Source organism: Petromyzon marinus, unplaced genomic scaffold (assembly GCF_048934315.1).
Source record: "Petromyzon marinus isolate PM22_M1 ecotype Great Lakes invasive population unplaced genomic scaffold, UKy_Petmar_22M1.pri1.0 PM_G_Scaffold_36, whole genome shotgun sequence".
Taxonomy (NCBI): Eukaryota; Metazoa; Chordata; class Hyperoartia; order Petromyzontiformes; family Petromyzontidae; genus Petromyzon; species Petromyzon marinus.
In genome coordinates, this window is record NW_027422939.1 from 207,099 (window position 1) to 234,732 (window position 27,634).

Below are 27,634 nucleotides of genomic sequence, written 5' to 3' on the forward strand. Positions count from 1 at the left end.
GCCTTCAGGCCAGGAAAGTCACAACATTTGCACACGAAGGACGCATTCACGCAGTTACCCCATGCTCCGTTTTTGAAGTTTTAAAATGAAACATCTTTGAATTGTGTTGTGTTTTGAATTAGATGATTTTATTTCCTCATTAAAAGCTTGTATCAATTTACATCTGGAAGACTTCATTGAAAAGGACATTTCGTGTGAATTTTCTCTTGTCATTAAGTAGATGGCCTTGCCGGGGGTTCGGTTCAATGCGGACACAAACAGTGTACACACACACAATGTACACACACACAGTGTACACACACAGTGTACACACACAATGTACACACACACAGTGCACACACACAGTGCACACACACAGTGTATACACACAGTGTACACACACAATGTACACACACACAGTGTACACACTGCACAGTGTACACACACAGTGTACACACACAGTATACACACACATTGTGTAAACACAGTGTACACACACAGCATACACAGTGTATACACACAGTGTATATACACAGTGTACACACAATGCACACACACATTGTACACACACAGTGTACACACACAGTGTATACACAGTGTATACACATAGTGTACATACATACACAGTGTACACACACACACAGTGTACACACACACACAGTGTATACACAATAATGTCCACGTTGTTGCTGAGCTCACACACCCGAGGGAGCAATGGAAAATGAATCTAAATCAACTTAAACTCCAACTCTGTTACGTCCCCACTCTTAATTACCTCATCGGCGTGAAACGCCAGGGTAAGGTGTACCTCGCTAGTGACGTCATGTCACCAAGGTTTTCACCCCTCCCCCGTCCACCGCGCTCTTGAGCGTGACTTCACCTCCGCTCGGGTTACCGCCGATATCGTTCCAGTGGCAATCCTTATTTGGGCACAGCTACGCCCAGTGACCGGTGGCTCATTAACATAATGTGACCGTTAAAGCCGTCGCGAGTTTATTGCGACGGGTTCAGCGCCCACGCCCCCATCCCGCGACGTATGGGCCGGCCTGATTAACATAATTTATTCAGTTAGCCGCTCGTGGAAGGGCAGTGACGTCATACTACTTCCTGCGGTCGCGAGGTAACAGGAAGTTGCCGTTTGCGCGCTTGCACTGAAATCCGAGGTGAGAAATTCTCATCGTTGTGGTGGTGGTGGTGGTTGTTGTTGTTTACCAAGGTAGAGCCTCTCTCTCTCGTAGGGATGTCAGTTGAGTAGCAGCGAGCATGGGAATCGATGTCCAGGTTGGAACTTTACAACGCGGGGCCTAGCCACGCGGGGCCTTGCCTCCTGCCCTCGCCTGATTGCGTTTCGTTGGTTATCGTACTTGGTGACTTTAACAAAGGTAATCTCAGCCACGAACTCCCCAAATACATACAATTCATTAAATGCCCAACCAGAGAAGGGAACACTCTGGATCACTGTTACACTACAGTCAGTAGAGCCTACCACGCCGTCCCCCGAGCAGCACTAGGACACTCTGACCATGCCATGGTCCACCTGATTCCTGCATACAGGCAGAAACTAAAACTCTGTAAACCTGCTGTGAGGACATCTAAACAGTGGACCAGTGAGGCTGTGGAAGATTTGCGGGCGTGCTTAGACTGTACTGACTGGGATATGTTCACGACTGCTACCAATAGTCTGGATGAACTCACAGAGGCTGTGACGTCCTACATCAGCTTCTGTGAGGACTGCTGTATCCCAACACGTACCAGGGTGAACTTTAACAACAATAAGCCCTGGTTCTCAGCAAAGCTCAGAAGGTTGAGGTTGGAGAAGGAGGAAGCGTTTAGGAGTGGAGATAGAGACAGATTCAAGGAGTCGAAGAACAGGTTTAGCAAAGCGGTGAGAGAGGCTAAACGACTGTACTCAGAGAGACTAAAACACCAGTTCTCTACAAACGACGCTGCTTCTGTCTGGAGAGGGCTCAGGCAGATCACCAACTACAAACCCAGAGCCCCCCACACCACTAACGACTCCCGCCTAGCCAACGACCTGAACGAGTTCTACTGTAGATTTGAAAGACAATTGGACTGTCCTGAACCACCCCTTCCAACCCAAGAGGCCCCATCCCCCACCAATACTACAGAGACGACTATCTCCTTTCAGGAGGGAGAAGTTAATAGACTTTTCAAGAGGCAGAATCCACGCAAAGCAGCCGGGCCGGACTCTGTCTCTCCAGCCACCCTCAGGCACTGCGCTGACCAGCTGTCTCCGGTGTTCACCAACATCTTTAACACCTCCCTGGAGACATGCCATGTACCAGCATGTCTCAAGTCCTCCACCATCATCCCTGTGCCCAAAAAGCTAAGGCCAACAGGACTAAATGATTACAGACCGGTCGCCCTTACATCTGTGGTAATGAAGTCTTTTGAGCGCCTGGTCCTGGCACACCTCAAAGCCATCACAGACCCTCTCCTGGACCCCCTTCAGTTTGCCTACAGAGCCAACAGGTCTGTGGACGATGCAGTTAACATGGCCCTCCACTTCACCCTACAGCATCTGGACGCCCCAGCATCCTACGCCAGGATCCTGTTTGTGGACTTCAGCTCTGCCTTCAACACCATCATCCCTGCCCTGCTTCAGGACAAGCTCTTCCAGCTGAACGTGCCATACACCACCTGTAAATGGATCACAGACTTCCTGTCTGACAGGAAGCAGTGCGTTAAGCTGGGAACACAAGTCTCTGGCTCCAGGTCCATCAGCACCGGAACTCCTCAGGGCTGCGTCCTTTCCCCTCTGCTCTTCTCCCTGTATACCAACAGCTGCACCTCCAATCATCTGTCCGTCAAACTATTGAAGTTTGCGGATGACACCACCCTCATTGGGCTGATCTCTGGTGGGGATGAGTCTGACTATAGGTGGGAAGCTGACAATCTGGTGACCTGGTGTAGCCAGAACAACTTAGAGCTAAATGCTCTAAAGACAGTTGAGATGGTTGTGGACTTCAGGAAGAATACAGCACCACTCACCCCCATCACCCTGTTAGACTCCCCAGTAAAAATTGTAGAGTCCTTCCGCTTCCTGGGCACTATTCTCTCCCGGGACCTCAAGTGGGAATTGAACATCAGCTCCCTCACCAAGAAAGCTCAACAGAGGATGTACTTTCTACGGCAGCTGAAGAAATTCAACCTGCCAAAGACAATGATGGTGCAATTCTATACAGCGATCATTGAATCCATCCTCACCTCCTCCATAACCGTCTGGTACGCTGCTGCCACTGCCAAGGACAAGAGCAGACTGCAGCGTATCATCCACACTGCTGAGAAGGTAATTGCCTGCAATCTACCGACCCTCGAGGACCTGCACACGACAAGGTCTATGAGGCGAGCGAGGAAGATTATGGCCGATTTCTCCCACCCTGGACACTCTCTGTTTCAGCTACTCCCCTCCGGCAGAAGGCTTCGGTCCATCAGGACCAAAACCTCACGCCATAAAAACAGTTTCTTCCCATCTGCTGCTGGCCTGTTAAACAAGGCCAAGGGCTAACACTGTTTTTAACATTTGATCTACATAACGACACGTTGCTGATATTAACTATGTTTCCCTATTTGTATTTTTAAATTATATCTTAAAGCTATTTTATATTCGATTTATTTAATTTTATATACTTCAGCCCCTTAGTGTTAGACTTTTAACCCTTATTATAGTAAGACTTGTTTAAAACTTATTTAAGATTTTAGATTCCTATATGTTGAATGTATGCACCATCCTGCCAAAGTAAATTCCGTGTCGGTGTGAACTTACATGGCGAATAAAACCCTTTCTGATTAAGTTTAATTTGTCTTCACCCGGCTCGCCACTTTGTAACTTTGTTTTATTGTCAATATTCACGCAGTTTTTATTTTTTTCACCAGGCCAAGCCGCTTGAGCTGCTATACCGCTCTTGTTATCAGAAGCGACCTGCCCACAACAACACAAGGTGAGGCTTTGTCAACGTGTGTGAATGTTTTGACTTAAAACTTTGGTGACTGCAGGAATTAATATTCTTGGTTCTTTCGGTAAAGTCACGTAGATAGAAAATAAAATAAAAATAACAGATAATAAAAATAATTTAAAAAATTGTAAATAAAGCAAAAAACTCACGTTTTGATAGCAATACAAGTGGACTTTATTTAATGTTATTGTATTATCTGTTATTGTTATTTTCTATCTACGTAACTTTACCGAAAGAAAGAAGAATACGTGTTTTGATTTAAATTTTGATTTAAAGCTTTCGTGACTGCAGTAATTCATATTCTTAGTTTTTTCGGTAAAGTCACGTTGAAGAGAAACAACAAAATAACAAAATATATATAAAACAATAAAAAAATTCTCACGACGTTTCGACCATAACTCAAACGGTCATCATCAGGTGTGTCGGTTTGCATAAATGTATTTTGAAAACGGCATATTTATTTATTTATATATTTTTAAAAAAAAACGTTTGCGTCACGCGCAACGATTGGCAGTTTGCCCAGGACTAGTCCATCTATTTTTTGAAAAGAGGAGGGGGGAGACGAAATTTGTTTTTATGTATGCTGTCTGAAAGCCACTGTAAGCGTGAACAATCAATCAAGAACTGAAATGATTTATCAAATCTTTCCAATGATTGCTAAGATAGAATCCATCTTCTCGGTTGAAATTGTCTCTGTGTTTGTATATGTGGATAGCCTCATGAACGAATCTCTCATGGAAGCCAGATGGCTTACAAAGAACCTCCGTCTTGGAGAAGTCAATGTCATGTGAGCCTACTGAATTATAACAATGATCTGCTACGGCCGAGGTGTTGGTCCTACCGTGTTTAAGGTCTGCTTTATGTTCACGAATGCGGTCCGAGATATGGCGTTTGGTTTCTCCAATGTAACTACTACCACAGAGGCAACTTAGTTTGTAGACACCAGGGTATTGTATGTCTGGAATCACATCTTTTACAGACGGAACCAGATTACGGATTTTATGTAATGTGTTGAAATATGAAGAGGTGATGGTGAAGAGGGAAGAAGTGATGGTGAAGAGTGAAGAAGTGAAGGTGAAATGTGAAGAAGTGATGGTGAAGAGCGAATAAGTGAAGGTGAAATGTGAAGATGAAGATTCAACTCCAAAATGGGACCTTCACATTAATGGAGGCAACGTGAAGCAGGAGGAGAATTCTGACTGTGAGGCAGAGCGAGGAAACTCCCAGCAGTTTGTGGAAGTGGAGGTGTGGGTGGACTTCCTCCGAGACAATACAAAGTCAAGTGGAGACCCGGTAGATGTGTAAGCCAGAGACGATGTCGCTACTCTAGATGCACCTTTGTCACAGGCCTTTAATGACAAGAATGTGAAGTTGAACACTCAATTCCTAGGTTCAACCTGCAGAGTAAGAGCGGCCAGTCTTTGTGGACCTGTGGATTGGGGATATCTCTAACCAGGAGCGAGAGCCAATAAGCTCCCAAGCATTCACTATTTTATCAATTGCATTTATATGGTGCCTGCTTAATCGCCCCTACGTGACTTTACCGAAAGAACTAAGGAGTATGGATCCCTGCAGTCACAAACTTCAAATCTAGATTGTCTCAGCAACTCGGAGTTTTGTATCTCGTTTCAGACACTCGAAGAGCATCCCCAAGTAGCAGCTGCCCCTGTGTGGCACAAGGTGGTGGCCCTGCACCGGCCTGCATGTGAACAAGAGCCTGTCAGTAGGGGGCGTTTGTTGATGTGGCATCTTAGTTGTGGAGGTTGTAGGTAATTTTTCGATTTAAAGCTTTCGTGACTGCAGGGATTCATCTTCTTCTAGATTGTCTCAGCAACTCGGAGTTTTGTATCTCGTTTCAGACACTCGAAGAGCATCCCCAAGTAGCAGCTGCCCCTGTGTGGCACAAGGTGGTGGCCCTGCACCGGCCTGCATGTGAACAAGAGCCTGTCAGTAGGGGGCGTTGGTTGATGTGGCATCTTAGTTGTATAGGTTGTAGGTAATTTTTCGATTTAAAGCTTTCGTGACTGCAGGGATTCATCTTCTTGGTTTTTTCGGTAAAGTCACGTAGAAGGGAAATAATAAGATAATAAAAATTAAACATAATATAATTCTCACGACGTTTCGGCTGCTTGCGAACGTCGTGAGAATTTTATTTGATTATTTTATTATCTTATTATTTCCCTTCTACGTGACTTTGTAGGTAATGTTTAGAATGTTATCAATTTTGACCGAGACGCCAGCGTGCAAATGGCAATAGTACGTTGTACATACACTGTTCAGCAGACGGTGCATATTTTTTTTTAAAACAGCTTCTTGTTAATACGATGTAACCTGATGCAGTCTATTTCACTGCAGTAATTCAATTTTGTTCAAATGCCTGTCAATAATTTAGAATGAATACTTTTCTGATTGTGCGTATGCATGTAACATTTTGTCTGAGGGTCAAACATTGAATAAGTGATGTTAGGACAAAGTGTGTGTGTGTTTGGAAGCAACCTGTACAGAGAACTCAGGTGAGACCCGTTGTTCTTGTGATACAGGTCAAAGGGTACTTTTGTGTTTCACGAAGCATCTGCCTCTGGAGCAACTCATTGTCTTCGTAATAGGGAGCACGCTCGGATCATTAATCAGTTACAAGGCATACCATTTGAAAGTTACACGTATAGGAGGAGGTACATTCTCTACAACACGAATTGTAGTTTTGTCTTACGTGTTGACGTAGATTTTGTCTAACTGGGACTAGAAATGCACCTTGCTGATTCACGTCTGGATGTTCGTAACCATCGGTTGAAGCAAGCCCCACTGTTGCAGTTGAGACGCTGTGCACCAATAAGGGTCCAAGCATTTTAGGGCCTTCGGCCAGGAAAGTCACAACATTTACGGCACACGAAGGACGCATTCACGCAAGCGCCCCGTGCTCCGTTTTGAAGTTTTAAAATGAAACATCTTTGAATCGTGTTGTGTTTTGAATTAGATGATTGTTATTTCTTCATTAAAAGCTTATTTCATTTTACATCCGGAAGACTTCGTTGAGAAGGACATTTCGTGTGAATGTTCTCTCGTCGTTAAGTTAGATGGCCTTGCCGGGGGTTCGGTTCGATGCGGACTTTCACCTGGTTGGGATTGCGGGATCGAGATGAGGCGACACGGAGCTGCTGGCCGTCTGCAGATCGATTCCAATGTAATCGAGCGTCTGTCCCTGCGCCTCCGTCGTTGGTACAGGGGGTGCGTGTCTCCGTTGTGGAGTTTCTGGATAATGTTTGGAATTAACCCAATTTTGACCGTGACACCAGCATGCAATGACCTGTGCGTTGTGAATGACACGTTATGTTTTACATCTGCCGTTTAGCAGACTGCGCATATTGTGGTGAATGTTACTGGGGTAGCCAGGTGTGCCTGTCGGATTTTAACCTTGATCGTCTGCAATAAATAGAGAATGTGCTACCACATTCTTGGTTCTTTCGGTAAAGTCACGTAAATAGAAAATAACTAAAACAAGAAAATTGGAAAATAATAAATTGATGAAAAGATGCCCATTGGTCGACTGAGATGACTGTGCCCCCCACAGTGTACACACATACAGTGTACACACACAGTGTATACAGTGTACACGCACACAGTGTACACACAGTGCACACACACACAGTGTACACACACACAGAGTGTACACAATAATTTCAGTTTATATATTTTGGTATACCCCTGTGAGCCATTCGGCTCTTGAATCAAGTGCAACCACAACAAACACGAACAAGAAACACATCTTAAAGTGACTACTTTGTGTGACTCTGCAAACAGAAAATCCATGAAAAAAACAGCAAAATGTTCCTGAAAAAAGCACCGTACACCAACGCTGTGTGCTAAAAATCCCAGTGGGATGCAATGTCCACGTTGTTGCTGAGTTCAAGGGAGGGAGCAATGGAAAATGAATCTAAATCAACTTAATTTCCAATCCCGCTCTGTAACGTCACTACTCAGCAGCACCTCATCGGCGTGAAACGCCAGGGGGAGATGTCCCTCGCTAGTGACGTCATGTCACCAAGGTATTCACCCCTCCCCCGTCCACCGCGCTATTGAACATGACGTCACCTCCGCTTGGGTCACTGTCGATTTCCTTCCAGTGCCAATCCTTATTTGGGCAAAGCTACGCCCAGGACTGGCGGCTCATTAACATAATGTATTCGTCAAAGCCGTCGCGAGTTTTTTTCGACGGGTTCAGCACCCCACGACATATGGGACGGGTAACAGTAGCATAATTTATGCATTCTATAAGTTATTTATTTACGGAGCAGCTCATTGTGGGAGGAGCGTGTCTCGTACCCCGGATGTGATGTCACGTTACCTGCTTACCCGCGTGACGTCACGAGGTAACCGGAAGCTATCGCTTCCTGCACTGAAATCCGAGGTGAGAAATTCTCATTGCGATTGTGGTGGTGGTGGTTGTGGTGGTGGTTGTTGTTGTTGTTGTTTACCAAGGTAGAGCCTCGCTCTCTCGTAGGGATGTCAGTTGAGTAGCAGCGAGCATGGGAATCGATGTCCAGGTTGGAACTTTACAACGCGGGGCCTAGCCATGCGGGGCCATGCCTCCTGCCCTCGCCTGATTGCGTTCACTTTAATTATCTCGCTTAAGTTTAATTTGTCTTCACCCGGCTCGCCACTTTGTAACTTTGTTTTATTGTAAATATTCACGCAGTTTTTATTTTTTTCACCAGGCCAAGCCCGCTTGAGCTGCTATACCGCTCTTGTTATCAGAAGCGACCTGCCCACAACAACACAAGGTGAAGCTTTGTCAACGTGTGTGAATGTTTTGACTTAAAACTTTGGTGACTGCAGGAATTAATATTCTTGGTTCTTTCCGTAAAGTCACGTAGATAGAAAGTAATATAAAAATGACAATGAAAATAAATGAAAAATAAATTGTAAATAAAGCAAAACAACTCACGTTTTGATCGCAACACAAGTGGTCTTTATTTAATGTAATTGCATTATCTGTTATTGTTATTTTCTATCTACGTAACTTTACCGAAATCAACAAGAATACGTGTGTCAATGTCTATCGGTCAAAGATACTCAGCGGAGAGATGCGCAAACTCCAAATATACAGCAGGCGTCAGGGTCGGGATCGAACCCACGACTTCCTGTATACCAGGTGAGGTAGTTAACATCTCACCACGGAGAGAGACACGCAAACTCCAGTTAGCCTCGGCTGTGTTCGTTAATCCTCGATTAATTACTTGGTGGAGTGAGGAAGCATTCATGCCAAGCAGATGAAGGTGGCCAGGCGTGATTCTAGACACGCCACCGCCTGTTTACCCAGTGACAGTGTACAGTTTGTGTTTGCAGTAACGTCTATTAACTTTGTTGAACACGGAGGTTATATTATAACAATAGTTTAGTTTTGTTTTCCTCTGGAACTCTTTATATGAATGGAAACAGGAAGTTAACACAGCACACACATTCAGCTGAAGTCGGAACTGTTCATCCCCCGCATTCAAGGACATCTGAGCCTGGATTCACACCTCTAAGTTGCGATTGAACGTTGATTTATGCATTTCTGCCTAACACAAATAGTATTGTTTTCAACACCCTTTGCTATGTCAGCTGAATTTAGCTCTCATAAATATTCCTTTTGTAGCCAGACAGCCGAAATTGTGTGCTCGGAGTTTTGGGTTAACATTCATTTTGAAGATACGAGGGCTTCCAGGCATGTTTATAACCAGTTTCCCTCTCATTGTGTGCCATCACAGCCCTGTGATGAATTTGGGAAACGTTTTTACTACATCATGAATATATGAATATAGACGTGTAAGTCACATGTGACTATATATGCATTCCTCTGTGCCTCGATACTGACGTGTAGATTGTGTGTATGTTAATTTTTTTCTGTCTGCAGCTGACGCTTCTTCTGACGCTTCCTCCGCAGAATTGGTCTGATGGAGCAAATGCAGTCAGCACAGCTCGGTATGACAAGTCAACAATGCGACCAGCGTGCATACAGCACGGATCGGACTGGAAATTTGACACAGCACCAGAGAACTCGCACAGGAGAGAAACCCTTCAAGTGCACTGTGTGTGGGAAGGCATTTTCACAGTCATCAAATCTGCAAACACACCAGAGAACACACACGGGAGAGAAACCGTTCAAGTGCAGTGTGTGTGGGATGGCATTTGCACAGTCCCCACATCTTAAAGAACACCAGAGAACACACACGGGAGTGAAACCCTTCAGGTGCACGATGTGCGGGAAGGCGTTTGCACATTCATCAAGTCTGCAAAGACACCAGAGAACACACACGGGAGAGAAACCCTTCAAGTGCACTGTGTGTGGGAAGGCATTTTCACAGTCAACTGTTCTTAAAAAACACCAGAGAACACACACAGGAGAGAAACCATTCAAGTGCACTGTGTGTGGGAAGGCATTTTCACAGTCAACTGTTCTTAAAAAATACCAGAGAACACACACAGGAGAGAAACCCTTCAGGTGCATTTTGTGCGGGATGATGTTTGCACGGTCATCAAATCTTCAAGTACACGAGAGAACACACACGGGAGAGAAACCCTTCAGGTGCACTGTGTGTGGGAAGGCGTTTGCACATTCATCAAGTCTGCAAAGACACCAGAGTACACACACGGGAGAGAAACCCTTCAAGTGCACTGTGTGTGGGAAGGCATTTTCACATTCAACTGTTCTTAAAAAACACCAGAGAACACACACAGGAGAGAAACCCTTCAGGTGCATTTTGTGCGGGATGTTTGCACGGTCACCACATCTTCAAGTACACGAGAGAACACACACGGGAGAGAAACCCTTCAAGTGCACTCTGTGCGGGAAGGCGTTTTCACAGTCACTACATCTTAAAGTACACCAGAGAATACACACAGGAGAGAAACCCTTCAGGTGCACTCTGCAGGAAGGCGTTTGCACATTCATAAAATCTTCAAGTACACCAGAGAACACAGAAGCATCAGAAGATCTGCAAGGAGTGGAGTCTGAAATCAGCTTGTGAAAGTCAAAGTGCTACAATAAGCCCATCCCTCATGAAACACGAACCGGAAGAAAATCCCAGCTTGGACACTTTTAAAGGTATCAAGGTGAAATATGAAGAGGTGATGGTGAAGAGGGAAGAGGTGATGGTGAAATGTGAAGATGATTCAACTCCAAAATCGGACCTTCACATTGATGGAGGCAACGTGAAGCCAGAGGTGAATTCTGACTGAGGCAGAGCGAGGCAACTCCCAGCAATTCATGGAAGTGGAGGCGTGGGTGGACTTGCTCCTAGACAATACAAAGTCAAATGGAGACCCGGTAGATGTGTAAGCTTGAGACGGTCGCTACAATAGATGCACCTTTGTCACAGGCCTTTAATGAAAAGAATGTGAAGTTGAACACTCAATTCCTAGGTTCAACCTGCAGAGTAAGAGCGAGCGGCCAGTCTTTGTGGGCCCGTGGGTTGGGGAGATCTCTGACCAGGAGCGAGAGCCAAGAAGCCCCCAAGCATTCACTATGTTATAATAATTGCATTCATTCGGTGCTTGCTTAATCGCCTCGGCAACTCGGAGTTTCGGATCTCGTCTGAAACACTCGAAGAGCATCCCCAAGTAGCAGCTGCCCCTGTGTGGCACAGGGTAGTGGCCCTGCACCGGCCTGCATTTATTATTTTTTCCGCCTGAGGACGACCGCTTGTGTTACGATCGAAACGTCGTGATCTATTATTTTTTCTACCTACGTGACTTTACTGAAAGAACCAAAGATTATGTGAACAAGAGGCTGTCAGTAGGGGGCGATGATTGATGTTTCATCTCAGTTTTGTAATTTGTCGCTAATGTTTAGAATTAGCCAGCATGAATGGCCTACTCGTTTTGAATGACACTACAATAGTATGTTTTACATCCACTGTTAAGCAGACGCTGCATATTTTTTTAAAATAGTTTCTTAATCAGATGTTATCTGATGCAGTATATTTCACTGCAGTAATTACATTTTGTTAAAATTCCTGTCAATAATTTAGAATGAACACTTGTCTGATATTGTGTGTACATGCATCACTTTATTTTTTATAAGGGTCAAACATTGAATAAGTGATGTTAGGACAAAGTGTGTGTGTGTGTTTGGAAGTAACCTGTATAGATAACTCAGGTGAGACCCGTTGTTCTTGTGATACAGGTCAAAGGCTATTTTTGTGTTTCAGGAAGCATCTGGAGCAACTCATTGTCTTTGACATAGAAAGCACACTCGGATCATTCATCAGTTACAAGGCATACCACCTTAAAGTTACACGTAGAGGAGATACATTCTTTACAACACGAATTATAATTTTGTCTTACGTGTTGACGTAGATTTTGTCGAGCTCGGACTAGAAGTGCTCCTTGCTGATTAACATCTGGATGTTCACAACCATGGCTTGAAGCAAGCCCCACTGCTGTTGAGACATTGTCCACCAAAACCGGTCCACAGTTGGCTTGCACTGAAGCAATGCTGCAGTAATTATGGACTCGCACGAAGGCCGTGGGATTTATATTTTGTGTTCAACATTCCTTTGTTTCGTGGAGAGACCGATTAAATTAAAGACGTCTTGTCTGCTGATCTTGTTCATATCTGTGTACATCGATATCCCACATTGCCTGCACGTACACACCACACGCAATTAAATCAATAAAAATAAGAATGACTTCCGGGCATTGCAAAGATCGAGGAATCTCTTTCAATGGAGCGAGTTCAGTGTGTTCGATTCAACATCTCTCTGTCCGTCTGTGTCATCTGTTTGCCTCTGTGTTTCTTTCTGCCTGTGTCTCTCTGTCGTTTCTGTGTTCCTCTTGTCTGTGTCTGTCCGCCTCTCTTGTCTGTGTGTGTGTCTCTCTATCAGCGTCTATCCAACCGTATTCAACGACTGTCAGTAGCAACACGCGCCCGGTCAACTTCCACGGCCCGCGACTCAAACTTGTTTATCTGTAACTTTCGCACCGTACGTAGCCAACCGTGTTAATCCATGGGTCTCTGTGTGTGTATAACTTCTTTCGCACCATACCTAGCCAACCGTGTTAATATATGGGTCTATGTGTGTGTATAACTTATTTCGCACCATACCTAGCCAACCATGATAATCTATGGGTATGTGTGAGTCTCTGTGTGTGTATCTGGAACTTATTTCGCACCGTACGTAACCGAACCTGCCCAGGAAGAGCGGCTGGTATCTGTGGAGCTGTGGGCTGGGTAAATCTGTGAGCAGGAGCGAGAGACAATTAAGCTCCCAAGCATTCACTACGTTATAAACAACACATTTGCACTCATAAGTCGCTTGCCTAATTGCCTCACCAACTCGGTGTTTCGTATCGAACCTCATCTCAAACAATGGAAGGGGGCCCCCTAGTGGCAGCTGCCCCTGTGTGGCACAAGGTGGCCCTGCACCAGCCTGCACGAGACATGAGTCTGTCGGTAGGGGGCGATCATTGACGCGTCATCTCCCTGTGGAGTTTCTGGATAGTGTTACTGGAATTGCCACAATTTTGACCGTGACACCAACATGCAATGTGCGTTGTGAGTGACACAGTGGCTTGTTTGACATCCGCTGTTAAGCACACTGCACAGAGGATGTACTTTCTACGGCAGCTGAAGAAATTCAACCTGCCAAAGACAATGCTGGTGCAATTCTATACAGCGATCATTGAATCCATCCTCACATCCTCCATAACCGTCTGGTACGCTGCTGCCACTGCCAAGAACAAGAGCAGACTGCAGCGTATCATCCACACTGCTGAGAAGATAATTGCCTGCAATCTACCAACCCTCGACGACCTGCACACGACAAGGACCATGAGGCGAGCGAGGAAGATTTGTGGCCGATTCCTCCCACCCTGGACACTCTGTTTCAGCTACTCCCCTCCGGCAGAAGGCTTCGGTCCATCAGGACCAAAACCTCACGCCATAAAAACAGTTTCTTCCCATCTGCTGCTGGCCTGTTAAACAAGGCCAAGGGCTAACACTGATATTAACATTTTATCTACATAATGACACCTTGCCGATATTAACTATGTTAACCTATTTGTATTTTTTATTTTTAAATTATATCTTAAAGCTATTTTATATTCGATATTTATTCAATTGCATATACTTCAGCCCCTTGTGTGTTAGTTAGACTTTTAACCCTTATAGTAAGACTTGTTTAAAACTTATTGAAGATTTTAGATTCCTATATGTTGAATGTATGCACCATCCTGCCAAAGTAAATTCCGTGTCGGTGTGAACTTTCATGGCGAATAAAACCCTTTCTGATTCTGATTCTATCAGTAGTCTATGGGTCTCTATCAGTAGTCTATGGGTCTCTGTGTAGTGACTCTATGGGTCTCTATCAGTACTCTATGGGTCTCTATCAGTACTCTATGGGTCTCTATCAGTAGTCTATGGATCTCTATCAGTACTCTATGGGTTTCTATCAGTAGTCTATGGGTCTCTGTGCGGTGACTCTATGGGTCTCTATCAGTAGTCTATGGGTCTCTATGAGTAGTCTATGGGTCTCTATGAGTACTCTAAGGGTCTCTATGAGTAGTCTATGGGTCTCTATGAGCAGTCTATGGGTCTCTATCAATGTTCCGTTTGGAATTGATAAAAGCTACCATACTGCCTCTACTTGACTACTGTGACATCGTGTATAAATCAGCCCCAAGTACTGTACTGAAGAAGCTTGATTCCATCTATCACTCGGCCTTAAGATTTGCATTGAATTGCCCATATAGGACTCACCACTGTGATCTCTACATTGGGTCAAACTTAACATCTCTTAATGTTCGACGGCTTGTGCACCAGATCTTATTTATTCACGATGTACTTACAAAAAATTCCGCAGACTACCTACTGGATCTCCTCTGTTTCAAAGAACAAATTTGACCTCAGGTCTTCGCTCATTTACCAGCTTCACATTCCCTATTGCCGTACAAAAACTGGAGGAAGAGCTTTTGCTATTGATGCCCCCAGGGTCTGGAATGCTATTGCCAATAAACTGCAACTTAAATCACTACCTATGAGATCTTCACTCAAAACTGCTCTAGAGGAGTTGTACAACTCTAGCTGCCACTGCTATTCAGTGGCCTAAATTATGGCCCTAGATTTTGGTGTTATAATTTATTTATGTAGTTTATTGTTAAAAATTCGGTCACAGTCCCTATGATCACTGTTACATTGCATTTATGGCTTTTATTTTGGTGATTTCGAAAAGTTTTTTTGTTTTGGCCATGTTTTTGTTTATTGTAGTACGGAGTTAGACTGATGGCCTTAATCTTAGTTGTCTTGTGGTTGTTGTTGTTGTTTGACTTGCATCCCACTGAGATTTTTGCACACAGCGTTGGTGTACGGTGCTATTGCTGCTTGAATATTTTGATATTTTTTTCCTGTATTTTCTGTTTGCACAGTCACAAAATCACTTTAAGATGTTTTCTTGTTCATGTTTTTTGTTTGTTGCGGTTGCACCCGATTCAAGAGCCGAATGGCTCACAGGGCTATACCAAATAAATGAACTATGAACTCTTTCTCAGAACTGATTTTGCATTGTACGTCCACCCACGTGGCCCCGCCCCCTCGCGTGCGGATCGTGAATCGAGGTCAAAATCGACCGACGGCTTGCAATCGAAGTCGATTCGAACGTGGAGGAATCGATTTCCCTCGATACCGAATAGATCCACGGATCGATCCTACGCCATCACCGAGAACCAAATCTGAATGGAGGGAGAAGCCAAACAGCTCCCAGCGAGGCGCGAAGTCGCCACCTCCTCTGCCTCCTCTACCTCCTCTACCTCCACCTCGTCCCCCTCCTCCACCTCCTCAGTTGCCTCGCGACATCAACGACCCCGCAGCAGCGGAATCAGCAACAACGACGTCAACGCCCGCCACTGAGGCCTACACCGCCATGCAGCCTGCGGCCTCTGCCCATGCCGCGTCGCATTCTGCGGGTGGGATACAGGCGAGGGTCGGCTGCTGCGGCGGCGAGGAGGAGGAGGAGGATGAAGCGATGCAGCTGCTGACCATCGTAACCTCCGATCTAATCTCCGGCTACGTGGCTCACCTGACAGAACAGGCGGAGCAGCGGCGGCAGCTCCACAAGCAGCAGCACCAGCAGCCTGTGCAGCAGGGACAGCACCAGCAGCCTGTGCAGCAGGGACTGCAGCAGCAGCACCAGCAGCCTGTGCAGCAGGGACTGCACCAGCACCACCAGCAGCAGCTTCAGCAGTTGCAGGAGCAGCTCCTGAAGGTGCAGCGACAACTCCAGCTGGCGCAGCAGCAACAGCAGCAGCGGGCGGAGAATCTCCGGCAGCAGCAGCTCCAGCATGTGCAGGAGGTGCAGGAGCAGCTTGAGCAGGTGCAGCAGCAACAGAAGCTCGTGCGGCGGCTCCAGCAGGAGCGGCAGCAGCGCCAGGGGGTGCAGGAGCAGCAGCTCCAGGAGGTGCAGGAGCAGTATCGGCTCCAGGACTTACAGCTAATGCATCGGTTCAAGCAGCTGCAGCTGACGCAGCACGAGCAGTTTGAGCAGCTGCGGCAGTTCAAGAACTGGCAGGAACTGTGGCGGCAGGTGCAGCAACTGCGGCGGCAGGCGCAGGAGGTGCAGTCGGAGCTCCAGGCTTCCCAGCGGCTCGTCCGGCAGCGTGTGGAGCAGCTGCAGGAGGTGCTCGACACCCAAGGGGACATCTTGCTCGCTCAGCTTGAAGCCTCCATCCCGGACTTGGCGAGCCGCACGGAGGAGCTGGCGAGGGAGGCGGAGCCGCTCCGGCTGGTCGTGACCATGGCCTGGAAGGTTCTCGCCGGCGGGCCCATGAACTGGGAAGGCGTCCTGTCCATGGTGGTGTTTTGCGCGCTGCTCGTGAAGAGCTTGAGGGCCTCCGGTCGTCTGGGCGACTTGGAGAAGTCGTGGCCCTTGACAGACGCGGTGGCCGCTGTGCTGTTGATCACACGCAAGCCGTGGCTCATGGAGCAGGGAGGCTGGGTGAGGGGTTACACACCGCCAACACCAACACCACTACCGTCGCCACCACTAACACCGCCAACACCACTACCGTTGCCACCACCAATACCACTACCGTTGCCACCACTAACACCGCCAACACCTCTACCGTCGCCACCACCAACACCACTACCGTCGCCACCAATAACACCACTACCGTCACCACCGCAAACACCACTACCGTCGCCACCACTAACACCACCAACACCACTACCGTCGCCACCACTAACACCACTACCGTCGCCACCACTAACACCACTACCATCGCCATCACTAACCACTAACACCACTACCGTCACCACCGCCACCACCAACACCACTACCGTCGCCACCACTAACACCACTACCGTCACCACCGCCAACACCACTACCGTCGCCATTGCCACCACCAACACCACTACCGTCGCCACCACTAACACCACCAACACCACTACCGTCGCCACCGCCACCACCAACACCACTACCGTCGCCACCACTAACACCACTAACGTCGCCACCACCACCAACACCGCCAACACCACCACCGCCAACACCACCACCGCCAACACCACCACCAATAACATGTTTGAGAAATAGGGAGCCATCCCTTGACTGCACCCGGGCATCAATCAGCCTCCCATTGTATCTGTACCAGATGAAAAGGCTTCACAAACTACGTGGTCAAAATAGATGTTAAATAATGTGGGAGCCAGAGGACATTCCTGTCGCACCCCAAGGTGTACAGGGAATGGCTGCGACTCCCGGCCACGTAGTTTTACCCAGGCCTGCTCACCATCATGAAGGTCGTTCATGATCGTGAGCAGCAGGTCAGGGACTCCGAAAGCACGAAGAACAACCCAGATCCCAGGCCTACTGATGGTATCATAGGCCTTGACCAGGTAAATAAAGCAGAGATGTGTAGGTCTTGTTGGAATTCCCTACACCTCTGCTGTAGCAGACGGACAGATCACATGGCATCTGTGCAGGACCGCTCTTTCCTGAAACCGCATTGGGGCTCCGTAAGCCTCTCCTCAGCATGCCTGGCAAGGCGATGTTAAATAATCCTTGCCAGGACCTTTACCAGCACACTAAGGAGTGAGATGCCCCTGTAGTTGTTACAGTCTGTGCGGTCCCCCTTTTTAAAGAGGGGGACCGCCAGGGCATCCTTCCAATCCTGCGGAACCCGTCCAGTGGTCCAGACTGTTGTTATGATGTCATGTAGGGCAGTTTCAAGTTTTCAAGTTTCATTCATTAGGTGTAGCCCTGTGAGCCATGCGGCTCTTGAGTCGGGTGCAACCGCAACAAAGTATGAACAGAGAAACATCTTAAAGCGACAACGACGCGCAACAGAAACATCCTGGATAAACCAGCAAATCTTACAGAAAAAAACACCGTATTACAACGCTGTGTGCAAAAATCCCAGTGTGATGCAAGACAAACAATAACAACCAGAAGACAAGTTAGATTCAAGTTATCAGGCCAACTCCGCACTTCCGCAAGAAACATGGCTTAACCATCTGTTTTAGAAATCACCAAAATAAAGCTATAAAATACATAGTGGTCAGCACACCATACGATTGAACCCGAGTTCAACTCCCAGCCACGGCTAACATCACAGTGAGGAGCTATATCTGAACTAGTCCCTGGCTTCCACCATATAAACTAAATTAAAAATATATATTTCACCAGGTAAGGCCCAGAGCTATATAGCTCTTTTTTATAAACGATCTGGCTATCACAAATGATAGCTCAACGAAGTGGCTCATCATGGGGAAATTTATAGCAGCCAAATACTCTATAAACGCACGTTGATTCTAAATGTGGAGAGGGAAAAACCGGAGGCCCCGGAGAAAAATCCATGCGACCACGATGAGAGAGAAATTCAAACTCCAAATATACACGTGTAAGGGTCGGGATCTAACCCACGACCTCCTATATACCAGGCGAGGTAGTTAACATCTCGCCACCTCGAAGTATGGTCATACAACCATCGTGACCAAAATGGCACAGACGCATCCATCTGTCTAGCAGTGGATTGACAAATGTCCTCGATTTTATTATTTGAAAACTGCTGAACTGTACTGTCTGCTACACTTCACACAGCATTCAGTTGCCTTGGAGGTGGGTGGGCGGCTGCACAGCATGGCATCTCAATGCCTGTGTTATCCACCAACACTGCTTGCTTGTTAATGGATTATACATGCATCAGCGCCATTAAACGTCGTCAACAAAGGACAGCTGGGCAAAAAATTCAGTTAAAGATTTTTTTTTAATCAAGGTGTTTCTTTCTTCATATGCACTGCTTATCACGGTTGCTGATGCAGCACGCCAGTAAAGATTTATGCGGCACTTTGTCAATCCGCCGCTGGATGAAGGATTCCCCAACAGTATTGGTCATGGGAATTGTTGGACCATGCTTTCCCACCAGCCCTTTCGTGAAAATACTGCTGAATAATGGTCTGATTACACCATGTTGGGTCATTTAGGTTGTTTGACCATACTTCACCATGCTGATCAGTGTGGGTTGTGAAGTAGTGTGGACCTAGGACCGGTTCAGATATTATTCGCCGCTGAGAGTCATCCAAATTGCGTGTAATTCCAGGTGTTCGCTTGTTTATCAAGGACAACCTCAATGAGTATCATGACTCTTTCAGGAGGCCCCTGCCATACTTCAGCCATAGGGGTCTTCCACGAGTGCTGTCTATTACAATCTGCGGGTCATTTTTTTTTATTTGGCAAATCGGGACCGTGACAGCAGCACACAATGGCGTGATCTTGCGACAGACGTTGCGAGGTCTTTAACATCCGACTGTCAAGTGGAAGGCGCGTATGTTTACGGTTAATGCAACGGCAGCCGTGAGCAGGGTGAGTGCCGGATTTGAACGGTGAATTTCTGCAACAAGCGGCGAACGTGGTAAAGCTGGCATGCGCCACCAAAATGATTCAGCCGCGGGGATAAATGGCCACTGCTTTTGTTGATGGTTTGGAGGGGGGGGTAGCTATCCCCGTTGAGAAACTGAATAAGTAAATAATTGTCCTCTGTCATTTGAGCTACCTCTGTCGTCTACTCCGTGTCCAATGCTAATAGGCGTCTCTCTCTTACTCCGGATCATCAAAGCAATGCTGCGGTTGCCACCTAGCGGTTGAATCCCCGTACTGCCATTTCTAATAACATGACGTAAACCAACTACGTAGATGCATATATAAATAAATAAAGGATCGCCATTCAAATTTATAAAAGACAATAACCTATCACAGCAGCAACATGAGCGCGGGACGGGCAACGAACGGTTTCAGCAACGCCAAAAGACGTGTACTGTGTGGACAAAACTTTTCAACAAACGCCACCCTCGCTCAGCATTTCGCTTGGGAGATCATCTCTGCCCGCTGCCTTTCCTGGTCTTAGGCTCTGGATCGCCTTAAGTACTTCCTCAACAGATGGTACCTCAGCCAGCCACTCACAGGGGGTGACTTCTTCGACACCTTTGAGGCACCGCAGCCTCAGCAGGGTCATCTCCACTTTGTGCCACGATGTTTTCCAGGCTGAGGGATTTCCCCTCCTCCAGGACCTCACAGAAATGCTCAGCAAATCTGCAAACCCGTTCCTGGGGGTCGGAGATTGGATCACCGTTCTTTCCCCTAATCATAGTAATAAGTGTGGTGCTGCAGGTTACTTCTTTATGGAATTAAAGAGCGATTTGTGATCATGGGCCATTGAGGCAGACTCCATCTCCTTAGCAACCCGCGACAACCGACCGTCCTTACAGCGCCTCACGGCTCTCCGAACCTCCGAGCGAAGGCTGCGGTAAGCCTCATTCTCTGACGTGGGATGCTGCAGACGATGAGAGTCAGCCTGTCGCTTTTTTTTCAGCCAGCCTGAACACCTACTTTGTGAGCCAGGGTCTATGGGGATAGGTCTGGACCGCGTACCCAAAGCAGCCAATTGCAGCTGCATGAGCCACAGTCCTCGCCCATTTCCCCTCGACATCAGGAGGAGCGGGGGATGAACCAGCCCGAAGGTTCTGGAAAGGGGCGTGGCCAGTGGTGGAGCTTGGAAAGGGGCGTGGCCAGAGGTGGAGCTTGGCCACGCCCGGCATATATAAGGGAGACCGAAACCAGAGGTTCGGGGCTGTTAGCGGGTCTTGGGTCCTGGCTGCGTCTCTGCTCGTCGTGATCCCTTCGTCTCCGACCACGTGGCTGTTCTGCAACACCCTCTCCGTTGCCGCCGCCGCTACGCTAGTCGGACAGCTGGCGCAGCGTATGCCGGAGATGGGCTGTGTGTTAGGATCGTCTATGTGCAGCTGTGTTACGAAGTGTATCGCCCCGTGTGCTCTTAATAAATAAGAAGCCTTCTACTCGACGTGTCTCGGAAGTCGCTCAGTGCACACGCTTTGTCTTTGAGAACTGGTCGGCCTACACCAGATACAGCAGTAGAAGCAGTCTTCTCTATGGCCTAGACTCCTACCCAGTGTCTCACTCCCCAGTGTCTCACTACCCAGTGTCTCACTACCCAGTGTCTCACCACCCAGTGTCTCACTAGCAGTGTCTCACTACCCAGTGTCTCACCACCCAGTGTCTCACTAGCAGTGTCTCACTCCCCAGTGTCTTACTACCCAGTGTCTCACTACCCAGTGTCTCACTACCCAGTGTCTCACTAGCAGTGTCTCACTACCCAGTGTCTCACTAGCAGTGTCTCACTACCCAGTGTCTCACTACCCAGTGTCTCACTAGCAGTGTCTCACTACCCAGTGTCTCACTACCCAGTACCTCACTAGCCAGTGTCTCACTTCCCAGTGTCTCACTACCCAGTGTCTCACTACCCAGTGTCTCACTAGCAGTGTCTCACTATCAGTGTCTCACTACCCAGTGTCTCACTACCCAGTGTCTCACTAGCAGTGTCTCACTACCCAGTGTCTCACTACCCAGTGTCTCACTAGCCATTGTCTCACTACCCAGTGTCTCACTACCCAGTGTCTCTCTACCCAGTGTCTCACTAGCCAGTGTCTCACTACCCAGTGTCTCACTGCCCAGTGTCTAATTAGCAGTGTCTCACTACCCAGTGTCTCACTACCCAGTGTCTCACTACCCAGTGTCTAATTAGCAGTGTCTCACTACCCAGTGTCTCACTACCCAGTGTCTCACTACCCAGTGTCTAATTAGCAGTGTCTCACTACCCAGTGTATCACTAGCAGTGTCTCACTACCCAGTGTTTCACTACCCAGTGTCTCACTACCCAGTGTCTCTGTACCAGTGACTCACTACCCAGTGTCTCACTAGCAGTGTCTCACTACCCAGTGTTTCACTACCCAGTGTCTCACTAGCAGTGTCTCACTATCAGTGTCTCACTACCCAGTGTCTCACTACCCAGTGTCTCACTGGCAGTGTCTCACTACCCAGTGTTTCACTACCCAGTCTCACTAGCAGTGTCTCACTATCAGTGTCTCACTACCCAGTGTCTCACTACCCAGTGTCTCACTAGCAGTGTCTCACTACCCAGTGTCTCACTACCCAGTGTCTCACTAGCAGTGTCTCACTACCCAGTGTCTCACTACCCAGTGTCTCACTAGCAGTGTCTCACTATCAGTGTCTCACTACCCAGTGTCTCACTACCCAGTGTCTCACTAGCAGTGTCTCACTACCCAGTGTCTCACTACCCAGTGTCTCACTAGCCATTGTCTCACTACCCAGTGTCTCACTACCCAGTGTCTCTCTACCCAGTGTCTCACTAACCAGTGTCTCACTACCCAGTGTCTCACTGCCCAGTGTCTAATTAGCAGTGTCTCACTACCCAGTGTCTCACTACCCAGTGTATCACTAGCAGTGTCTCACTACCCAGTGTTTCACTACCCAGTGTCTCACTACCCAGTGTCTCTGTACCAGTGACTCACTACCCAGTGTCTCACTAGCAGTGTCTCACTACCCAGTGTTTCACTACCCAGTGTCTCACTAGCAGTGTCTCACTATCAGTGTCTCACTACCCAGTGTCTCACTACCCAGTGTCTCACTGGCAGTGTCTCACTACCCAGTGTTTCACTACCCAGTCTCACTAGCAGTGTCTCACTATCAGTGTCTCACTACCCAGTGTCTCACTACCCAGTGTCTCACTAGCAGTGTCTCACTACCCAGTGTCTCACTACCCAGTGTCTCACTAGCAGTGTCTCACTACCCAGTGTCTCACTACCCAGTGTCTCACTAGCCATTGTCTCACTACCCAGTGTCTCACTACCCAGTGTCTCTCTACCCAGTGTCTCACTAACCAGTGTCTCACTACCCAGTGTCTCACTGCCCAGTGTCTAATTAGCAGTGTCTCACTACCCAGTGTCTCACTACCCAGTGTCTCACTAGCAGTGTCTCACTACCCAGTGTTTCACTACCCAGTGTCTCACTAGCAGTGTCTCACTATCAGTGTCTCACTACCCAGTGTCTCACTATCCAGTGTCTCACTGGCAGTGTCTCACTACCCAGTGTTTCACTACCCAGTCTCACTAGCAGTGTCTCACTATCAGTGTCTCACTACCCAGTGTCTCACTACCCAGTGTCTCACTAGCAGTGTCTCACTACCCAGTGTCTCACTACCCAGTGTCTCACTAGCAGTGTCTCACTACCCAGTGTCTCACTACCCAGTGTCTCACTAGCCATTGTCTCACTACCCAGTGTCTCACTACCCAGTGTCTCTCTACCCAGTGTCTCACTAACCAGTGTCTCACTACCCAGTGTCTCACTGCCCAGTGTCTAATTAGCAGTGTCTCACTACCCAGTGTCTCACTACCCAGTTTCTCACTACCCAGTGTCTAATTAGCAGTGTCTCACTACCCAGTGTCTCACTACCCAGTGTCTAATTAGCAGTGTCTCACTACCCAGTGTCTCACTAGCAGTGTCTCACTACCCAGTGTCTCACTACCCAGTGTCTCACTAGCAGCGTCTCACTACCCAGTGTTTCACTACCCAGTGTCTCACTACCCAGTGTCTCTGTACCAGTGACTCACTACCCAGTGTCTCACTAGCAGTCTCACTACCCAGTGTTTCACTACCCAGTGTCTCACTAACCAGTGTCTCTGTATCAGTGTCTCACTACCCAATGTTTCACTACCCAGTGTCTCACTACCCAGTGTCTCTGTATCAGTGTCTCACTACCCAGTGTCTCACTACCCAGTGTCTCTGTATCAGTGTTTCACTACCCATTGTCTCACTACCCAGTGTCTCACTACCCAGTGTCTCACTAACCAGTGTCTCACTACCCAGTGTCTCACTACGCAGTGTCTCACTACCCAGTGTCTCACTACCCAGTGTCTCTCTACCAGTGACTCACCACCAAGTATCAGATCAGAGAACAACGCCAAAAGGCGACCAGCACAAGGACAATGCCATGCGTACCAGCAGAGCATTTACAGCTCGGGGCTGAGTAGCAGCAGCAGCAGCTGTGTGATGACGATGATGATGATGGGGCTCTCTTTTCGTTCTGTTTCTCTGCTGCCACACAGGAGGGCTTCCTGGGAGCGTTCGGGCCGGGGACGCCCACCTATGAGAGGAGCCGCAGACGCCGAGCTCCGACGGGCAGCGACAGTGGAGACGAGAAGAGAGAGACAGAGAGAGAGACAGAGGCTTTTGACTTTTAAACAACTTTCATTGCCGCGTTAAAAACGTGCCAACTACAAACTTAAATGTTCATGTTTTAAAAAAGAAATTCCACAAAAATAATTGTCGTGGGATGCATTTTATTGAGTGCGTATACACAATTTGACTTTAAGTCTTGCCGCAGAAAACTGGTTACACACAAACAGAACGTACAGCCAAGAAATTGTGATGACGTGTTGTTTTAAATTGCCTGAATTTCTGTTAAAACACTTTTTTAAGTCACAACGTCAGACAGTTGTCTTTGATCGTTCACAATGAACGTTTGTGTGTTTAGCGTTACCGACGTAAAGTGCGTGCAAGTAAGTCGTGACTTTTAACCGTAATCTTAACTTCTAATGGAACATAAATCTGAGTAGTAGTATCATGGCACTGAGCTATGTGAAAATATAGCTGGGTACGCTCAGTTACATAACAAAAAAGTCATTTTCATGTTCCGTTGAAATACGTTCACTCAGTGTACTAAGCAACCAAAAACGACATCATAATGAACAGAGGATTAACCTTTAGTTATGGAATGCACCGTCGGATCCTAAAGATTGTTGAACTATGAGAGCACAACGACGCCTATCTTATAATCCTGTGGGGAGTATACAACATGCACACACACCAAAGTGGTCTGAGCATTCGTGGAAAATGTGCGGTACAACACATCGTTCAATTCCTGTCAAGCCTAACGCATTGCTTACGAGTATCCTATTAGAAGTGTAACAGTCGGCATTGGTCACAGGTTCATAACGTATATATATGTATCGTGTACAAAATCCTCTTCGAAGACGTCTGGCCAACGTGAAAGAGTCAAAATTACCCCGCCCGACTCAAAGGGGCTCTCCAGAGCCCCCTCTCGTGGAGCCCCATCTGTCAGCAGTGGCACAGGTAAGAATTGCAGGGCTACGCCTCTTACCTGTTACACAATGTCTGGCAATAGTGGCGGTGAGCATTGACCGAGATTGAGTGATTGATGTGAAACTATCTGCAGTAAATGATATGTTGCGTCTCTTAAAACGTTTGTGCTTTTTTTTTCTAGCTGCGCTCCGAGAACAATTTTCCCGGATGATTGTTGCGTTTGTTCAAATGCATGTTTTTTATCTTCATTAGACCTTTGCCAGTACCAAAATGTAATAATAATAGTAAGGGTTTTTCCCCTTTTTTTGGCAACAAAACTGAAACCTTTTTACAAGGATTCATGTTACTGCATTAACCACAATACCTGCAGTCAAAATGCAAACAAAACACATACTATGATAATATATGATGCATTGTCCCTTAGAAAGAAAGCCGTCCCTTGGTGTGGACCAATCAGTTTCAAGGACAATGCCACAAATATCATAGTGTGTTTTTTGTTTGCAATTTGCAGGTATTGTGGTTAATGCAGTAGCATGAATCCTTGTAAAAAGGTTTCAGTTTTGTTCCCCAAAAAAAGGGTAAAAGCCCTACTATTATTACATGTTTTATATACACATATGTAGCGACTCCAACTGAGTCGCAGACGTTGTCTAGGGAGCAACACCACTTCACCGACTCAACATAACACAAGCCACGCTTGGGTGTTGAACGCCCATCTAGCTACGCTACGGCAGCACCGGACACGGCTCGTTATCCCGGCCCGGACCCTGAGCTGGGTCCCAGACCGCATGGCTAGAGGCTTCTCCCCCCGACGTGGATCTTCATCGCTGGCAACACGAAAAACCCCGGGGCCCTCGTAGGGCCCCCGTCACATCGGCCCGGGCCGGGGCTGCCTCCGCCCCTTGCCCCGCCCACCTTCCGGATCTCTCCGCCTCTTTCCCGAAGGCTCCCCGAGAGCTCCTCTACGCCACGTGACCGCCCGGCAGCCCCCCTCCAACGTCGTCCGGCCGCGTGCTGGCGGGTCAACCGGCGTGTCGTGCCCCAACGCGAGCCCGGCTGGCCCGCGCCGCACGCCGCTCGCGGTGCCTCCGCGCTGACCGGCGCTCAGCCAGGCCCCCCGCTAGGCCCGGCGGCGCCACGCCCGGTGAGCGGGCCGCACGTGATGCCAACGCATCGTCCGCCGTGGCTTCGTAAGCCCGGCACCACGCGGTGACAGTCGCAGTCACTACACACGCGTTTTCATCTTCTTTGGTTCTTTCGGTAAAGTCACCACGTAGAATGAGAATAAAGTAATAAATTAATAAAATAAAATAACACGATCAAATTCTCACGACGTTTCAACACAAGTGGCCTGTTCTCGAGACAGTCTCGTCCCTTCACCTGATGAACACACACTACACCGATAACTCTTTAGAATTGCCGCTTGTTGTCGTCTTTCAGCACGGTTGGGCAACGTGCGGTGGTGGTGTGACAGAAAGAGTTCAACGTACACACACATACACACATACACACACATACACACACACATACACACATACACACACATATACATACATACACACACATACAAAGACAAAGATCCCCCATATAGCCTGTACCAGACTGTAGGGGCAAGTGCTGTTAGCGAGCACCTATGAAGGCCGAACGGTACACGAGGGGGTGGGTGGCCAGCACCATGCCCGACCGCCTTTGTCTCCCTAGTGGCGATGTTTACACACCGCACCAGGTACTCATTTGAGGCTGAGTCGACCTAGGGGAGGCCCGGGACCGGTCCAGATAATCGTCACTGGTGTTGGCCGTGAGCGGGAATCGAACCCGGGTCGCCATGTTCATAGCGCAGCGCGCTAACCGCTACACTATCGCTCCCCACACACACACATACACACATACATACACACATACATACACACACATACATACACACATACATACACACATACACACACACATACATACACACACATACATACACGTACATATACATACACACATACACATACATACACACATGCACACATACACACACACATACACACATACACACACATACACACATACACACACACATACATACACACATACACACACATACATACACAACAACAACAACCGCCATTCGCCACTAAGTGGCGGTGACGTCACCACGACGCTTGTGCCAGGCTATGTGCACCCTGAGGCCACGTGAAGTGTCAAACGCCCGCTGGCAGGAGGTCACGGGGCAGACCCAGGTTCCAC

The 27,634-nt window shown here is 47.7% G+C and overlaps 2 protein-coding genes and 1 long non-coding RNA gene across 3 annotated transcripts; all 3 read left to right on the forward strand.

Annotated features, from left to right (window-relative positions):
* The first annotated feature begins 1,062 nt into the window (after positions 1 to 1,062).
* Positions 1,063 to 6,610, forward strand: LOC142915842 (uncharacterized). The gene is made up of 3 exons (XR_012936129.1): positions 1,063 to 1,142; positions 3,877 to 3,941; positions 5,589 to 6,610. It is a non-coding gene; the product is annotated as an uncharacterized LOC142915842 (long non-coding RNA).
* A 2,356-nt stretch (positions 6,611 to 8,966) lies between these two features.
* On the forward strand, positions 8,967 to 12,644 carry LOC142915843 (uncharacterized). Its single transcript, XM_076061481.1, has 2 exons — positions 8,967 to 9,105; positions 9,880 to 12,644. The coding sequence occupies exons 1-2, from the start codon at positions 9,038 to 9,040 to the stop codon at positions 10,961 to 10,963; spliced, it is 1,152 nt and encodes a 383-aa protein (XP_075917596.1). The 5' UTR covers positions 8,967 to 9,037; the 3' UTR covers positions 10,964 to 12,644.
* A 2,988-nt stretch (positions 12,645 to 15,632) lies between these two features.
* Positions 15,633 to 25,558, forward strand: LOC142915870 (uncharacterized). Its single transcript, XM_076061505.1, has 2 exons — positions 15,633 to 16,924; positions 24,403 to 25,558. Exons 1-2 carry the CDS (start codon positions 15,854 to 15,856, stop codon positions 24,535 to 24,537), a joined length of 1,206 nt encoding a protein of 401 aa, XP_075917620.1. The 5' UTR covers positions 15,633 to 15,853; the 3' UTR covers positions 24,538 to 25,558.
* Positions 25,559 to 27,634: the final 2,076 nt, after the last annotated feature.